The following is a 17,246-nucleotide window of genomic DNA, read 5'->3' on the forward strand; positions in this document are numbered from 1 at the left end:
CCTGGTCCCCGCAGCTCCCCAGCCCCACGGCACCCCAGTCCCTGCAGCACCCTGGTCCCCACAGCACCCCAGCCCCACAGCACCCTGGTCCCCGCAGCACCCCAGCCCCATGGCACCCCAGCATCATGGCACCCTGGTCCCCACAGCACCCCAGTCCCTGCAGCACCCTGGCCCCATGGCACCCCAGTCCCTGCAGCACCCTGGTTGCCATGGCACCCCAGTCCCTGCAGCACCCCAGCCCCACGGCATCCCAGCCCCACAGCACCCTGGTCCCACAGCACCCTGGTCCCCGCAGCTCCCCAGCCCCATGGCACCCCACCCCACAGCACCCCAGCCCCACAGCACCCTGGTCCTCGCAGCACCCCAGCCCCATGGCACCCCAGCATCATGGCACCCTGGTCCCCACAGCACCCCAGTCCCTGCAGCACCCTGGCCCCATGGCATCCCAGTCCCTGCAGCACCCTGGTCGCCATGGCACCCCAGTCCCTGCAGCACCCCAGTCCCCGCAGCACCCCAGCCCCATGGCACCCCAGCCCCATGGAACCCTGGTCCCCACAGCACCCCAGTCCCTGCAGCACCCTGGCCCCATGGCACCCCAGTCCCTGCAGCACCCTGGTCGCCATGGCACCCCAGTCCCTGCAGCACCCCAGTCCCTGCAGCACCCCAGCCCCATGGCAACCTGGTCCCCATGGCACCCCAGTCCCTGCAGCACGCCAGTCCCTGTAGCACCCCAGTCCTCATGGCACCCCAGTCCCTGCAGCACCTTGGTCCCCATGGCACCCCAGTTCCTGCAGCACGCCAGTCCCTGTAGCACCCCGGTCCTCATGGCACCCCGGTCTCTGCAGCACTCTGGTCCCCATGGCACCCCAGCCCCATGGCACCCTGGTCCCTGCAGCACTCTGGTCCCCATGGCACCCCAGCCCCATGGCACCCTGGTCCCTGCAGCACCCTGGCCCCACGGCACCCCAGTCCCTGCAGCACCCCAGTCCCTGCAGCACTCTGGTCCTCATGGCATCCCAGCCCCATGGCACCCTGCTCCTCATAGCACCCTGGTCCTCATAGCACCCCAGCCCCATGGCGCCGTGGTCCCTGCAGGACCCCAGTCCCTGCAGCACCCCAGCAGGAGGACTGGGTCCCAGAGCCGCTTTCGGCAGGGCTGACAACCGCGGTGGCCACTCCAGGCGCCGAGGCAGGCGGCCCCGCGGGCCAGCGCTGCAGGCTGGACTCTTCTCAGCCGGGCGCTGGGCCGTCCCGGCGCTCCCGCCCGCTGCCCTGCCGCCGGGCAAAGGCCAGCCGCTCGGGCCGAGGAGCGGGCACGGGGTGAGCGCCGGCCCCGGCAGCCCGGCGCGCCGCCTCGGCGAGGCTCCCCGCTTCCCTGGGCCCTGCCGAGCCCCCGCGCTGCCCGCCCGGCGCGGTGCAGGGCAGAAGGGGTTACCGAGGGCCCTGCTGCCGTCCAAACCGGCCCTGGCTGCTGTCCGGCGGGCGCCTGGCCCCGGGAGCCGGTTGGCCCGTTGGCTGGGAGGGGACGACGGGAATAGCTTTGCTATCGGATTCCTGCCGGAGGGGCCGCCGCGCTCCGGGGGCACCGTCTCCTTGGGGCTGACATCTGAGCGCGGCCCTCCCTTGCCAGCCCCATCGAGGCGGCGGCGGGGCCCCGGGGGACGCCCGAGCCAGCCCGGGTCCCTCGCGCCGACCCCGCTGCCTGGCAGCCCGGAGCAGGCATGGCCCACAGAAACAGAGGGGCTGCACCCAAAAGCGGCCGCTCCAAGAAGCCCGCGAAGGAGCCGGCGGCTCGGGCCGCGGGGCCCGACGTGGACTCGCTGGGCTTCCAGGCTATGGACCGCAACGTGCCGGGCCTGTCCCACGTCATCCTCCAGAAGCTCAACATGAAGAGCTACGAAGACTACAAGTGAGTGAGCGCCGCAGCCTGCGGGTGCTGCCGTGGCAGCGTGTCCCCCCTGCCCCGGCCCCAGCCACCCGCTTGTCCCTGCCGGCTGGGGCGTCCCGCATCTGCCCAGGGCTACCTGCCTCTCCTGGCTCAGGCTGCAGGCGGGTGGCTTGGATGAGGGTGCTGGTTGCACCCCTCTGCCAGCGCATACCCCGCGCACATGCCACCTCTCGTCGGGGCAGGGCTGAAGGTGCAGCTCCTCATCCCCAAACTGGCCCAGAGCAGGATGCTCTTTGCTAGGGCTGAAACCCTGGGCAGCCCTTAGGGAGAGGACGTCAGCCCTGCTGTGACAGCAAGGTGGTGTGGGGCCCCTGATGAGCCCGTGGGCGAAAGGTTGTCCTGGGGAGGGGTTGGGCCCTGCTCGTCACCCGATGTCTCCGGGCTCCTCAGGTCTGCCATGGATGGGAAGAAGAAGGGCAGTGATTTCGGCATCCGGACTTACTTTGACATGTTCCAGAAGATGGAGGACACCTTCAAGTTTTGTGTCGAGTGCAAGAAACTCCCCGATGCCCTTCCTGATCCCAAAAGTCTCCGGCGATGCAAGAGGTACGGGGGGAGGAGGTCCCACAGCACGAGGCTGGGCGCCTCCTCTGGCTCCCAGAAGACAAGCTCAGCGTGGTGGACACCTTGCAGGAGCATCAGAGGGGTGAAGCTTAGGGTGTTGCACATGTGCTGTCTATGTCCCCTTCAGTCTGCAGGCCACAGCCAGGCTCTTCCCTGACGCAGGGTTCGGGGAGGGGGTTCCCAGGGCTGCGCGGGACAGGGCTCAGCGGGCCGGGGTCCCGAGACTCGGACCGCTGCCTCTCCCCCCAGGTGCCAGAACGTGTACTACTGCGGCGTGACGTGCCAGCGCGCCAACTGGCCCCTGCACAAGAAGTTCTGCAAGAAGCTGAAGCTGGTGGCCCTCGACCGGCTGGTGGAGTGGCTCGTCTTCACAGGTAGGGCACGGGACGCTTCCCCGACCCCATAGGGGGGGCCTGGCTCCCGCAGGTGCTCAGCCTGGACGCGGAGGGGATCGGGGCCCTGCCGGTCCCAATCCGCCCCGGCTGTACGTCAGCCTGCTCCTGCGCCGCAGGGGCCTGCGGGCCCCTCCTCGACACCCTAGGGAGAAGAGGCCACCCAGGATGGAGGGTGCTGCCAGTCCACCTGCCCCCCGGGGCTGCGCGGGCCCTGACGAGGGGGGACACGGGGTGCCTGGGTGCGCTGAGCCCCTGCTGCTCCCAGCTCCTCGTTGCTCAGGGTCCTTCCTGCCTCCGGCCACCCCCTGCCCAGACAGACGGACTGGGGGCGCTGCCAGGCCCAGCAGCTCTTCTGAGCCATGGGCTTAGTGAGCCCAGGGCACAGCGGGCGTCCCACTGCACCCTGGGGTGCCGGCTCGGGCTGCCCTGCCTCCTCTGCCGCCGCTGTCGCCCACGTGAGCGACATCCCCGCAGCCTGGCTCTGTCTGGTTGGGGACGGGCGCCCCAGCCCGCAGGGGCACTGCTGAAAGCCACCACGCTTCTGCCCCCAGGAGACATCCCCTTCCCCACGGAGACCTGGACACAACCCGTCCGGGACGTGAAGGGCTGGGACGACTGGTTCGCCATGCAGGGGCCGCTGGAAGAGAAGCTGGGCGCCATCCTGGGCGGGCGCTACATGACCCTGCTCTGGGCCAACGCCGGGAAGCCCAGGCCGGAGGAGGGAGAGCTGGCCGAGTCCGTCAAACGGCTCGTCACCGACTTCCACTCGCGGCCGGTCACCATCGGCTTGGGGCTGCAGCTTTTCGGCATCGAGCCCCTGGCCGGACCCCTCACCATGCACGTGGTGGGGGCGTCCCACGTCGAGACCCTCAACACCCGGGTGACGGACTACGACGAGCTGACGCGGATGTTCCCGGGGCACCAGGGCATGGAGGTGGTGATGGTGGGAGTGGATGTGGTCGACGGGCCCATCATGAGGCCGCCCCTGGCGGCCCCGGGGCCCCGGGGAAAGGTCTATCTCAGCAGCTACAAAGGTCTCTATCACGACTTCTGGGAAGACCGCGTGGAGACCCAGCTGGCCGCCCGCCCCGACCTGGTGGTGGGCTTTCACCCCGGTGAGTGCCCGCGCCGCAGCTCGGCCCTGCCGGCTCGGGGGGGCTCGGGGAGGTGCCGGGGGCTTGCCGGCGCTCTGCGCTTTATGACCTCCTTGCTTGAGGGCTCTTGAAACCAGACCCCGCCGGAGCCCAGCTGGCCTGCCAAGGGCCACGTAGCCTGCAGAGCGGGGGCTTAATGCCGCCGGTCAGCGGGGAGGCGCAGAGCCGGGGCGCCGCGGGCTGCCCGGCGCGCCGGCCCCCGCGGGACCCCACCGCCCGGCGCCCCGGCAGGTTTCCACGCCTGCCCCGACCTCATGGAGGGCTGGCTGCCCACGCTGCTGCTGCTGCGCGACTACCGCCTGCCCACCCTCTTCACCGTCTACAAGTAAGCGCAGCCCTGCTCCCCAGCCCGGGCGGCTCCGGCAAGCAGCCGGGGCTCAGGCGACCTGTAACGGCACCCGCCGCGCGCGCCCCCCTCTCCCGGCAGCGAGCACGAGCTGAAATCCTCGCTGCAGATCTTGGCCGAGCTGGAGACGCGTGTCACGGGCTACGCCGCCAACCCCTTCGCCTCGCTGCGCCCCGAGCAGGTCTACTCCAGCCCCAACAAGGCGCCCGTCTACTGCAGCTCCTACTACATCAGCTTGCTGGGGCCGCGCGGCGGGGAGGGGGCGCAGGACGGAGGGGACTAGGCGGCCTCGAGGCGCCCTGCCTCGCTGCGCGGCCGCAGCTCAGCCCCAGCCATTGCAACCAGCGCCCTGCTCCCCGGCCCGGCCCGGCCCGGCCCCGTCGCCCGCATCCCCCGCCCGGCCGGCTACCCCGGGGGGCCAAGGTGCCCCCGGGGCAGGCTCGGACCCACCGGGGCTCCAGCCGTGCCTCGGCCTCCCCGTCGCGGCTACGCCTCCCCCCAGCAGCTCCCCGGGGCTGCACGCACGCACGGCAGGTATTTGCTGCCGGGGTAGGCTGGAAGGGGGCCGTTTTCCCCATAGATGCAGCTGGAGACCATCTTTCCCGGGGGGGGGGGGGTGACAGCAGGCACCCCTGGGAGCCGGGCACCGCCTTCCCTGGGGGGGTGACAGTGGGTGCCCCCGGGAGCCGGGCATCACCTTCCCCGGGGCGGGGTGACAGTGGGTGCCCCCGGGAGCCGGGCATCGCCTTCCCCGGGGAGGGTGACAGTGGGTGCCCCCGGGAGCCGGGCATCGCCTTCCCCGGGGAGGGTGACAGTGGGTGCCCCCGGGAGCCGGGCATCGCCTTCCCCGGGGAGGGTGACAGTGGGTGCCTCCGGGAGCCGGGCACCGCCTTCCCCGGGGGGGGGGGTGACAGTGGGTGCCCCCGGGAGCCGGGCATCGCCTTCCCCGGGGCGGGGGTGACAGTGGGTGCCCCCGGGAGCCGGGCATCGCCTTCCCCGGGGAGGGTGACAGTGGGTGCCCCCGGGAGCCGGGCACCGCCTTCCCCGGGGGGGGGGGGTGACAGTGGGTGCCTCCGGGAGCCGGACATCGCCTTCCCTGGGGCGGGGGTGACAGTGGGTGCCCCCGGGAGCCGGGCATCGCCTTCCCCGGGGGGGGCGATGCCGGGTGCCCCCGGGGCAGAAGGGTGCCCGCTGGCTGCAGGCGGCGGCAGCCCCAGCGAGGGGGGGACCCCACGTGCCCCGTGCCCGTGCCGCCCGGGCTCGCCGGCCCAGCCGTGCCTCTCTGCCCGCACCCTGCCCCGGCGGAGCCAGCACCGCGGCGGGGACCCGACGCCAGGCACGGCCCCCTGCCCCGCACAGCCGAATAAACCACCGCCCGCCCGCCACCGCCTCTCGAGCTTTATTTCTGAAAAGGCCTTCGTCTTCCCAAAGAAAACGGGCGTCTGAGCGGCCACCGGCGCCCCGGCCGCCGCCGCGGCGAAGGGGCGGCCCCGGCCCAGACGGGGGCTGCGCGCCGCGCCGGCCGTGCAGGGCACGCGGCTCCCGGCACGGCAGCGCCGCGAGCGAGCGGGACGGCCCGGCCGCGCTCCCGGCGAGCCAGGCGCGGCGCGTCCCAGCGGCGCGTCACCTCTGCTCGGCCAGGTCCGGGCAAACGGGCACGTCACGGGCACGAGGAGCCGGGGACGGCGCCCGGCCCGGCCCTGGGTCCCTTCGCAGCCGCGGCCCCGGGAGCGGGTCCCCCCCCACCGGGTGCCGGCGGTCGGGCACGGAGCTGCTCGGCGGCGAGACGTCCCCGGCGGGCAGCCCGCGGCGTCCGTCCCCGGGGCGCCCCGGCGCGGGCCTCACTCGGCGGTGGCGCGTTCCCGCAGCGCCGGCAGCGTCAGGGTCTCCGGCGCCGACTTCTTGCGGGGCCGCGTCTTGGGGGCGGCGAGGAAGTCGGGGGCGTCGTCGGTGAGCGGGGTGGAGGGGGCGCTGGCGGGGGCCGAGCGGGGGGCCGCCGGCTGCCCCACCTCGCTCACCGAGATGGCGGGCGCCACCAGGCCGACGAGCTCGTTGGTGGCCTCCTGCGTCTCGCGCTCGTAGCGCCGCACCTCCTCCATGGTCATGCCTGCCGGGGCGCACGCGGCGTTGGCGGCCGCCCGGGCCGGGGGCAGCACCAGCCCCCCGCGTCCCGGCTGCGGCCGAGGCCAACCCTGTGCCCGGGAGCTGCTCAGCAGCGGCGCCGCCGAGGGGCACCCACCCACGCCGGCTGGCAGCGGGACCCTGCCGGCCCCGCAAGGAGCAGGCAGCACCGCTCGTGCCCTGCTGGCACCGCCGCGGCAGCACCCGGCTCCCTGCGGCCCTTCCTCCGGCGGCAGCGAGCAGCGGGGAAGGGACGGATGGTGCAAGCGGCAGGGGACACGCGCGCTGTGCACAGGGATGGAGCTGTGCATGTGCCCCGTGGACGGGGCAGGAGCTGAGCACGGGGAATGGATCCGTGCACGGGGCGGGAGTCATGCACAGTGCGCACGGGGTAGGATCTGTGCAGGGGGCAGGAGCTGTGCAGGGGGATGGATCCGTGCACGGGGATGGATCTGCGCATGGGGATGGATCCGTGCACAGGGTGGGAGCTGTGCAGGGGGATGGATCCGTGCACGGGGATAGATCCGTGCACGGGGTGGGAGCTGTGCAGGGGGATGGATCCGTGTACGGGGATAGATCCGTGCACGGGGCGGGATCCGTGCAGGGGGATGGATCCGTGCAGGGGGATGGATCCGTGCAGGGGGTGGGAGCTGTGCACGGGGATGGATCCGTGCACGGGGCGGGAGCTGTGCACAGGGATGGATCTGTGCACGGGGCGGGAGCTGTGCACAGGGATGGATCTGTGCACGGGGCGGGAGCTGTGCACAGGGATGGATCCGTGCATGGGGTGGGAGCTGTGCACAGGGATGGATCCGTGCATGGGGTGGGAGCTGTGCAGGGGGATGGATCCGTGCAAGGGGCGGGAGCTGTGCAGGGGGATGGATCCGTGCAGGGGGATGGATCCGCGCACAGGGAGTCATGCACGGGGAAGCGCGAGGCTGCGGGCAGCGCGGGGGGGCTGCGTGCGGGGCTCTGCGTGTGCCGGTGTGCAGTGGGGGCTGGCAGCGGGCGAGCCTCGCGCTTCCCCGTGCAGCCATCCGTTGCGGGACCTGTCACCGAGCTGCAGCGCTCCCTCGGCGCACCGGCACGGGGAGCGGGGTGCTGGCGCCCCAGCAGCGCCCCTGCGGTGGGGGGCTGCGGCCGGTGAGCCCGTGCGGGTGCTGCGTGCCGAGCACATGTACATACACAGGGAGTCCGGGCTGGGCGGGAGCTAGGGGTCCTGGCTCCCAAATTTTTGGTTTGTGGCCACTTGCATCTGAGTCTCGAAGGCCCGAACCTCTTCCAGGGACATGTCTGGAAGGCAGAGAGCCGTCGGCCGCGGGGCCGGCGCTTCACCCCGCCGCGGCGCCCGGCAGCCAGCCCCGCGGGCAGGCGAGAGCGGCGCAGGGCCGAGCGGTTAGTGGGGTTATTTGGGAGACGGCGTGCTGAAACCCAGCCTGCGAAGCCCGAAGGGGAAGGACGCGCCAGCGCTTTCGGCTCAACCTCGCCGTCCTCGGTGCCGGCCCTGCTGCCGCGGCGGGGACGGCGGGTGGCCGGGGTGCCCTGCCAGCGCCCACGGACGCAGGACGATGGCGCTGGGGTCCGCGGCCGGGCCAGCGCCGGGGCGCCGCGGACCTTGGGGGAGCCTGGCGCTCGCCCGGCGCCGGGTCCGCGGGTGCCGGGAGCGGGGGGGAGCGCGCGGGGCACAGGCGGGCGCCACGGCCGGGGAGCGCGAGCGGGATGGCAAGCAGGGGACGGGCAGCCGGAGGAAGAGCCGGAGGTGCAAGCGAGCTTAGTGGTGTTAAACTTGCGTTAAACCGGTGTTAAACCCGCGTTAAACCCGCAGCCCCGTCGGGGGAACCTCGCCTCGGCCGCCCCAGCGGCGCCCGCCCAGGGACGGCTCTGCCACGGCGCAGGGAGAGGGGCACCCGCACTCACCGCACCACTCGTCCACCCAAGCGAAGGCCTGCCGGTGTCCTATCAGCAGGATGTCCCGGATCACCTGCGCAGGGCGGCACGGTCGGACCGGGCCGGCAGGAGCCCCCGGCACCCGGCGGCCGCCCCTCACCTTGTGCACGAACTGCTCCACGCGGCTCTGCAGCCCCCACACCTCGAACTTGACCGTCACCAGCTTGTAGGAGCACATGATGGGCTGGGTGTGCTGGCGCCAGCCTTCCCGCAGCGGCCCCCGGCCCGTCTTCGCCGAGCTGAAGAACCGCGGGTCCTGGGGCGGGCGAGGGGGGCCGTGAGGCCGGCGCGGGGCACGGCCGGCCCGGGGCGCCCGGCCCCCCCCGCCCGCTTCACCTCCAGGCTGCGGTAGTAACGCTCGGGGATCTCATCGAAGGCGATGTCCAGGAAGGAGACTTCGTGGTCGCCCAGGATTTTGTCGCTGCGGAAGATCTGGGGAGGGAAGGCGAGGTGAGGATGCGCCGCCGCGCAAGCCCCTGCACGTCTGGGAATGAGTTTGCCAGGCCTCAGCTGCCCCACAGGCTCCCCTTGGGGCAGCCCGGCTGGCCGCCCGGAGCGGGGCCGGCGCGGGGAGAGGCAGGGCAGGGGCGACTCACGTTCTCGCTGTCCCCGCAGTTGTCCTCATACTTGGTCTCAATGTAGATGGAGAACTTGGGCAGGAAGGAGCACTGCAGGGGGGGAGCAGCTGTGGGCCGGGGCCGTGGGCACGGGGACCGGGATGGGGGGACGCCCACGATGCGGGGGACACCAGGATGGGGGCATGGGGACCAGGGTGGGGGGACACTCGGGATGGGGGGACACCCAGGATGGGTGCATGGGGACCGGGATGGGGGGATGCCCGCGATGCGGGGGACACTCAGGATGGGGGCATGGGGACCAGGGTGGGGGGACACCTGGGATGAGGGGACACTTGTGATGCGGGCATGGGGACAAGAATGAGGGGACATCCAGGACGGGGGTACACCCAGGATGGGTGCGCAGGGACTGGGATGGGGGGGACACGGGGACCAGGATGGCAGGACACTCAGGACGAGGGGACACTCAGGATGGGGGCATAGGGACCAGGATGGGGGGATGTCCACAATGGGGGGACACCCAGGATGGGGGCATGGGGACCGGGATGGAGGGACACTTGGGATGGAGGCTTGGGGACTGGGATGGGGGGACACCCAGGATGGGGGCATGGGGACCGGGATGGCAGGACACCCAGGATGGGGGGACACCCAGGATGGGGGCATGGGGACCGGGATGGCGGGACACTGGGGATGGGGGCATGGGGACTGGGATGGCGGGACACCCAGGATGGGGGGACACCCAGGATGGGGGCATGGGGACCAGGATGGCGGGACACTGGGGATGGGGGCATGGGGACTGGGATGGGGGGACACCCAGGATGGGGGGACACCCAGGATGGGGGCATGGGGACCAGGATGGAGAGACACTGGGGATGGGGGCATGGGGACTAGGATGGGGGGACGCCAGGGATGGGGGCAGCAGGACTGGGATGGAGGACACCCGGGATGGGGGCTGCAGGGACACGTGGACCCCATCCTGCACTACCACCCTTGGAGCCCAAGGAGGTGCTCAGCTCCCCCCACGTAGGGCCGGGGGGGAGGGGGCCAGCCACCCTGGCAGGGCCAGGGCCACCGCGGGGGTGAAGACCCATGCTGGGGGTGACCCCGCCACCAGGGCTGGGTGCCGGCAGAGGGACCCCGGCGCCCCCCTTACCGTGTACTCTGCGGGGCGGCGCGGGTGCAGCCGGCGGGCAGGAGAGAGGCAGAGAGGTGAGGGGGGGCCGGGGGCCGGGCTGTGCCGGCAGCCCGCTCCGCGCGGCCGGCACCCGCGGACCCCCGCCCCAGCGCCTCACCGGTGATGGTGTAGGGGTAGTAGTTCCAGGCCTTCTCCGTGATGTAGAAGATGCGGGGGGTCACGGCCCGGGCCCAGCCGGGCAGCTTGCTGCGGGCGAGGCGAAGCCGCCGGGGGGCTCTGGTCGGGACTGGGCGCTGAGGGCCCCCCCCGGCGCAGCCCCCCTCGCTGCCGCCCGGCCCCCCCCCGGCACCCTCACCCCACGGCCGGGGACCCCCGCCTCCTCCCTGGCCCCCCCCCAGCACCCCCACCCCCTGGCCGGGGACCCCCGTCTCCTCCCCGCCCCCCCCCCAGCACCCCAGACCCCCGTCTCCTCCCCAGCTCCCCCGGCACCCTCACCCCACGGCCAGGGACACCTGCCTCCTCCCTGCCCCCCCCCGGCACCCCAGACCCCCGGCTCCTCCCCGGCTCCCCCGGCACCCTCGCCCCACGGCCAGGGACACCTGCCTCCTCCCTGGCCCCCCCGGCCCCCCCACCCCACGGCCGAGGACACCCGCTTCCTCCCCGGCCCCACCCCGGCACCCCCGTCCCACGGCCGGGGACCCCCACCTCCTCCCCAGGGACCCCCCAGTACCCTCACCCCATGGCCAGGGACCCTTGCCTCCTCCCTAGGGACCCCCCAGTACCCCTGCCCCACGGCCGGGGACCTCCACCTCCTCCCCAGGGCCCCCCCTTGGCACCCCTGCCCCGCGGCCAGGGACCCCCCAGTACCCCTGCCCCACGGCCGGGGACCCCTTTCTCCTCCTCAGCACCCCTGCCCCATGGCCAGGGACCCCCGCCTCCTCCCCAGAGACCCCCCCCAGCACCCCTGCCCCAACCCCAGCACCCCAATCTCCTCCTCAGAGCCCCCCAGCACCCCCCCAGGGATCCCCCCTGGCCCCCTCCCCAGCACCCAGACCCCACGCCTGTGCCCGGGGCGCCCTGCCCAGCAGCCCAGGCGGCCGCCCCGAGGAGGGCAGGATGAGGCCTCCCGGGGGGGCCTCCCGCCGGCCGCGCCGCCTCGCACCTGGAGAGGTGGACGCGTTTCTCGGTGAACTGCCCGGCGCCGTGCACGGGGTCCTCGTGGGGCTCGTTCTTCACCACCTCCACGCCCTCGCCTTTCTCGCTCTCCTGGTGGCTGTGCTTGCTGATGGTGTACAGCTGCCCCACGCGGTACTGCAACGAGCGCGCGCGGCCTCAGCGCCCCGGCCGGCCGCGCAAGGGCTCCCCTCCGCCGGGCGCACGGCAGCGGGGGAGCCAGGGGCCGGACCCCGCGCCCTGCACCCTTTCTGCAGCCGGGCGCCCGAGCAGCGCCCCAGGGAGCCCCGTCGCCGGCCCTGCCTGCTGCCTTGCAGCGTCTCGCCGAGACAGCTCGGAGGCTTTTCGGCGCACCGAGCACCTCCACGAGCGGGCTGCAGAGCCGGCTTTCCGGGCAGCAAGTACTGCGGGAGCCACAGGGGAGAAAGAAATGTTTTATATTTTTTTTTTATATATATTTTATATATGTATATATATAATGTGTATGTGTGTATATATATATATATACACACACACACTTTGATGATGCGGCTGCCTGGTAATTGTTTTATTGTTCCTCCGAAGATCCTATTCATCACTCTAATTGCCAGCGCGATCTTATCGCCGCTTCGCCTAATCGGAAACGCTCCCCAGGTGTTAACGCCCCAGGGCGCCCGGGGGCCAGCCCTGCCGCCGCCGGGAGCCCCCCGCTCGCCCGCGACGGCCCGCTCGCGCCCCAGCCACCTCGGGCCGCGGGAGGCGTCGCGGGTCTCCGGCGGGCGGCACCTGCAGCATCCCTCCGGCCGGCTCTCCGCGACGGCTCGCCCCGGGGGAAGCGTCCACGACGCAGGCTGCCGGGCTAAGCGGGGCCAACGGCGGGAGGCGGGCGGGCGGCGCGCGGGGCCCCTCTCCGGCCCGGCCGCCGCCGGGTGCCACCCCTCTGGCTCCGCGCGGCCCCCAGCTGCAGCCGTGGCGCCCCGGCCCGCCCCCCCCGGGGTGCCCCCTCACCTCCTCGGTGGTGAGCGGCATGCAGATGCGGTACTCCTTGACGAGCATGGCGGCGGCGCGGGCTCAGGCGCGGGCTGCGGCGAGGCCGGAGGAGCGAGGCGCCGGCGCCGGGGCAGAGCTCATTCTGCAGGGACGGGGCGGCGGTGGGCGCGAGCGGGCCGGCGGCGCAGCCCGCCCGGGCAGCCTCGCACGCGCGCCGCCTCCCGCTGCCAGCCCTGCTCCGCCGGTGACTTCATAAGCCGTTGCCATGGCACTGCCGTGAGGTCACCAAAGGCGAGGAAGAACCCGGTGGGCTCCGCCGGAGCGGGACGGCCCGCACCCCGCGCTGCGGCCGAGGGACCCCCGCCCACGTTAACCCCTTCCCGGCCGCGCAGACGCCCCCCCCGCCCCCGCACCTCCCGGCGGCTGTCCTGCAGCGAGCACCCCCCCCCAACCACCCAAAACCGGGGTCCTCCCTTCGGGGAGCCACCGCAGCATCCTGCCACCCGAAACCGCCGTCTCCTCCCTTCCTCCAGCATCCTACCGTGATGGAAAGCACAGGCAGAGGCCGCGCGGGGTGGCTGTTGGGAGGGCGACCACCGCGGGTGCTGGCCGGCCACGGGGACCCCGGGGCACCCAGGCTCCCTCCCAGGGCCTTGCCTGCCCGGCCCCAGCTGCCGTCGCTGCCGGCTGCCCCCGTTTGCCCTCCGAGCCACGCGGCTCGCGGCCGGGCGCGCTGAGCTGGGTGCCGCAGGCGGCCCGTGGTCCCCGGGCGCAGAGGGGGGCCGGCGAGGGACGTGGAGCACCCCGGGGGGTTCCCGGGCGAGGCTCCGATCCAAGCGCCGGTGCCACCCCCTGCACAAGGGGACGCGGCAAGGAGCCGGGGGCCCGAGCGGAGGTCGGCCAGGCGCCCCGGGGAATTGTCTTGAGCGGGGGGATCAGTCCCGGCCGCCCCAGAGGAGGCAGGTGGGGGTTTGCAAGGGGTCCTGCGTGGGGCAGGGGCAGCCTGCCCAGCTGGGGGACACAAGGGACCCCCCGGCTGCCCTGGGAACGCGGGCAGAGATGGCTCAGGCCCGTGGCACTGCCGAGGCGAGGGAAGGAGCAGGGAGGAGATGCTCCCTCCGCCGATCCTGGGCAGCCGGCGGGACGCCAAGGAAGAGGGGCACGCGGTGCCGGTGCCCAGGCCTCCCCGGCAGGCGGGACGGGAGCAGGCAGGATCAGGCCAGCAGCCGGGTAACCCGGGCAGGCGCAGCAGCCGGGGACAAGGCTCGGGCAGGCGTGAGGCTGGCCCAACGGCCCCCAGGCACCTCGGCAGCCGCCCGCTCTGTGGCACGTTTTATTTTAGCCTTGCGCCGTCTCATTAACAGAAGCGGTGTAAGGAGGTGCTGGGGGGCCAGGCGAGGTCGAGGGGACGAAGGAGGCAGAGAGCAGGCGGAGGGGTGACCCTGGCGCGCGGCAAGGAGGGCACCTCGAGCTGCCGGGGATGCCGGTGCCTTGTGACCTGCCCAGTCCGACAGGGTCCTCGAGGCACCCTAGGATGCTTGGGTGGGTCTGTGGGGTGCAGGCTGCCCCGGGAGGGGGGGATCGGGCTGGTCTGGGGAGGTTGTGTCCGTCGGGGGGGGGTCTGGCAGGGCTCGGGGGGCTCGGGCTGCTCCGGGGGGGCTCGGGCCGGCCGCGCTGCCAGGGTGGCAGAGGCAGAGGCGAGCCGGGCACGGCGCCCCCCCACCCGCCGAGCCGCGGGCACGTTTCCCCGAGGCCGAGGCCGGCCGTTTGGCACCGGGGCTGGCCGGCCGCCCGCCGCCCCCGCCGCCGGGCCGCCCCGGCGCCCGCTGCCCTGCCCGCTCCGCGGCATCCCCCGGCGGCCACGAGGCCCCGGCGACGGGCGCCCCATCCCGGGGCTCAGCGAGCGGGCGGGGGGGGGGGGGGCTCCCGGCCCGGCCGCGCCCCGGCCCCGCGCCCGCACTCACCCGGGCCGCGGCGGTGCCCGCTCGCCGCCGTCCCCCGGCCGCCCCGGGCCGTGCGCAGGAGCGCGCCGCCCCCCGGGCCCGCCGCCGCCGCCGCCGCCGCCGCACACCGACCCCTAGGGGGAGGAATCCGCCGTGCACCGCTCCCCGCGGCCGCGGCGGCCCGGGCGGCCCCGGGGCGCGCTCGCCCCGCTGCTGCCGGCCTGGGAGAGCCGGCCGGGGTGGGTGTCCCCGCGGCCCCCCGGCGGGGCCCCCGCAGCGCGGCTCCCCCGCGGGCCGGCTGCGCCCCGACCCCGCGCCCCTTCCCGCGCGTCCGCGCACACGCACCTCCCGCAGCCCGGCCCCGCTGCGCCCCGCGGGCCGTCCGCAGCCGCGCACGTTACCGGCGCAAAGCGCCACAACTCCTAACTGGCGGCAGCCGCCGAGCTTCACCGTGCCGCTTTCCTCTCTGAATTTCAATCAACTCGGTCACTAAAAATAGCTCCGTGCTGGAGCTGGGCAGGGCTGCGCTTGCTGCGTGCGGTTTTTCTTTTATTTGCTACAAAAAAAAAAAAAATCCCGCCTCGGGAGGCTCGAGACGGTTCCCTCGTGCGAGCGGAGCCCGAGGAGGCCGCGGGCACCCCGTTTTGGTGCCACCGTCGCGGAAGCCTCCCCGGGCGGGGCGGCACCCAACGGCGGCCCGTTACCGCCGGCGGCGCTGGCGCCTGCGGAGGGCCAAGACGGGGCGGCCCGAAACGCGACCCGGCGCGGGGCGGGCGCCGCCGCCTTCCCGTCGAGGCGGCCGTTTCCGGGGAATTTCTGCCCAAAGCCACGTATTTGGCAGCAGCAACGATTTGCGTTTAGGGCGGAAAATCTGGCTCCGCGCCGGGCGTGTTGGTTTCCGCGCCCGAGGCCCTGCCCTGACGCTTTGTTCGGCAGGAGCCGAGGGTGCTCAGCACCCCCGGCCGTGCCCGGCGGACCCCGCCGCGCTCGTGTTTGCGAGTGGGCGACCCCCGGCCCCGCTGCCTGCCCGGCACGGCCGCTTCCAGCCGCGGCAGCGGTTTCCGCCGCCCGCTTCGTCCGCCCGCCCCGCGGCCCCGAGCCAGGACCCTCTCAGCGGCCCCCCGCGCCAGGACGCCCACGCGTGGGTGCTCTCCCGGCGCGGCCAGCCCGCTCCGCCGAGCTGCTCTCCTCCTTCCTCGGCAGCAGCTCGGCGCCATCTCGCGGCGACGGGGCCCTCGCTGCGGCGGCCCCGCGGGGGTGGCGGTCCCCCGGGGCCCCGCCGCCGGCCCCTGCCTGCTCCCCCTCTGCCCGCCGGGCCGTTTTCAACCAGTCGAAAAGGGAGCGGGAACAGGAGCAGCCCGAACAGCCAGGGCAGCCCGCGGCCCCCGGGCGCGGGAGAGACCCCGCCGCCAAGCGGGCGCTCCCTCGCTCGCCGGAGGACGTGCAGGAGGAGGATTAAATTTAGCTCTCGTCTTTCCAGGGAAGCGACGGCGATGAACGGATAAGATGGATATCAGCTTTCCTTGAGGCAAACGCGCGCGGCTAAAAATAGCAGCAAGGACACGGGAAGCAGGAGGTGGCGGAGCAGGAACGGGCCGGGGAAGGTGAGGGCTCCTCCGGCCGCAGCGCCCGCCGGCGCGCCCCGCGTCCCCTCCCGGCGTGCGCGGGGCCTCCCCCTCGGCAAACACGCTCCCGGGACCTGCCAAGAGGATCAGGGCCCCCGCGGAGGCAGAGGAGGCGTCGCCAGGTGACGGAGGTGAGCTGAGCGTGGCCAGTTCTCAGCTAGCACACAGGGACATGGGGGTAGGGATGGACAGGGAGTCTCCACGCGCCATGGCCCATGGTGCCTCCAGCGCCTGTCCCTTTGCACGGGACATCCTTCAAGTCACCCGGAGCGGGCTCACTCTCGGCCCTGCTGTCCCGGTACCCCCCCGCCCGCGTGCCGAACCCCAGCGAGGGGCTGCGACAGCTCCGTGCCTGGCTTTGGTGCCCGCACAGCACCCAAACGAGGGTGCTCCTCAGGTGTGACACCGGGGAGCCTGGCAGCACCCGCATGGAGGGACCGGGTGCCAGCTTGCCCCCTCCCACGCTGCGCCCCCAGGAACGTGCCCTGTCCCTCGCACCAGCCCCCGGCGCAGCCCAGCCCGCAAGGGGAACCCTGCCGCGAGCCAAGGAGCAAAGCAGCGGCACGGGCTGACGGGGCGCCCGCCGCTGCCAGCCCGCCCGTGACGCCAGCCCGCGGCACCGCAGATGGCAGCCGGGACCGACCCCAGAGGTGACGGCCCGGCCCCGGCGAGCCTGGAGGCTCCCGCATCCACATTCCTCCCAAACTCGTTCTGCAGGGTCTTGTGCAGATGCCAAGTTACAGGCGTCCAGGTCTGGCTTTTCCCGGCTGGTCATGCCCTATTTAACACTCACACCTAACGCACAGTCAGACGAAAAGAGGCTTTGGCCAACGCTTGCTACCCCCTGCCAGCGTGCGGCCGGCGGGGCCAGCTGGGCCGGGCTCAGCCCGAGCAAAAGCAGCATCTTCTGGGAGCCCTCTGCTCCCCGCGGCACGGGGCGACCCCGTTCCCGACCCCCAGGGCCCCCCCCCCCCCAGTGCTAAACCTTCGAGGGGGCCCGACCGCAGCCCCGGCCAGCCTAGGGCAGCGCAGAGCTCCTCGGGGCGGGACGCTCAGCACGGGGGGCTGAGGGCACCAGAGCCGCGGTTCCCAACCCGCCTCGCTGCCCCGGGCTCTGCGGGATGTGGGCGACCCCCCCCCCCCCCACCGCTACCACAGCCCCCGGCTTTCCTGGGTTTCCCCCAAAACGGAGGCAGCACTGGGTGCCCTGGGGGGTGCTGTTAGCCCGTGATGTCCCCCACCCCGCGTCACCTCCGAGAGGAGCCCCCGGCACATCGGCGAGCGGCAGCCACGGTCCCCCTCGGCGCGCCGCGGTCACCCGCCGGGGGAGGAGCCCGCCCGGAGCGAGGGG

At 73.4% G+C, this 17,246-nt stretch overlaps 2 protein-coding genes across 2 annotated transcripts; one reads left to right on the plus strand and one right to left on the minus strand.

Moving 5' to 3' along the window:
- Positions 1-1,612: 1,612 nt before the first annotated feature.
- On the plus strand, positions 1,613-5,145 carry MSS51 (MSS51 mitochondrial translational activator). The gene is made up of 6 exons (XM_068908614.1): positions 1,613-1,909; positions 2,339-2,494; positions 2,762-2,886; positions 3,459-4,022; positions 4,293-4,386; positions 4,489-5,145. Exons 1-6 carry the CDS (start codon positions 1,722-1,724, stop codon positions 4,688-4,690), a joined length of 1,329 nt encoding a protein of 442 aa, XP_068764715.1. The 5' UTR covers positions 1,613-1,721; the 3' UTR covers positions 4,691-5,145.
- Positions 5,146-5,972: 827 nt separating this feature from the next.
- On the minus strand, positions 5,973-17,232 carry LOC138061084 (cytoplasmic phosphatidylinositol transfer protein 1-like). Its single transcript, XM_068908619.1, has 10 exons — positions 17,147-17,232; positions 12,346-12,469; positions 11,348-11,496; positions 10,343-10,431; positions 10,204-10,211; positions 9,072-9,143; positions 8,812-8,907; positions 8,576-8,731; positions 8,446-8,509; positions 5,973-6,514 (listed from the first exon to the last, which is right to left on the minus strand). The coding sequence occupies exons 2-10, from the start codon at positions 12,391-12,393 to the stop codon at positions 6,249-6,251; spliced, it is 948 nt and encodes a 315-aa protein (XP_068764720.1). The 5' UTR covers positions 12,394-12,469; positions 17,147-17,232; the 3' UTR covers positions 5,973-6,248.
- Between the last annotated feature and the right edge of the window lie 14 nt (positions 17,233-17,246).

This window comes from Struthio camelus, chromosome 15, assembly GCF_040807025.1.
Source record: "Struthio camelus isolate bStrCam1 chromosome 15, bStrCam1.hap1, whole genome shotgun sequence".
Classification (NCBI taxonomy): domain Eukaryota; kingdom Metazoa; phylum Chordata; class Aves; order Struthioniformes; family Struthionidae; genus Struthio; species Struthio camelus.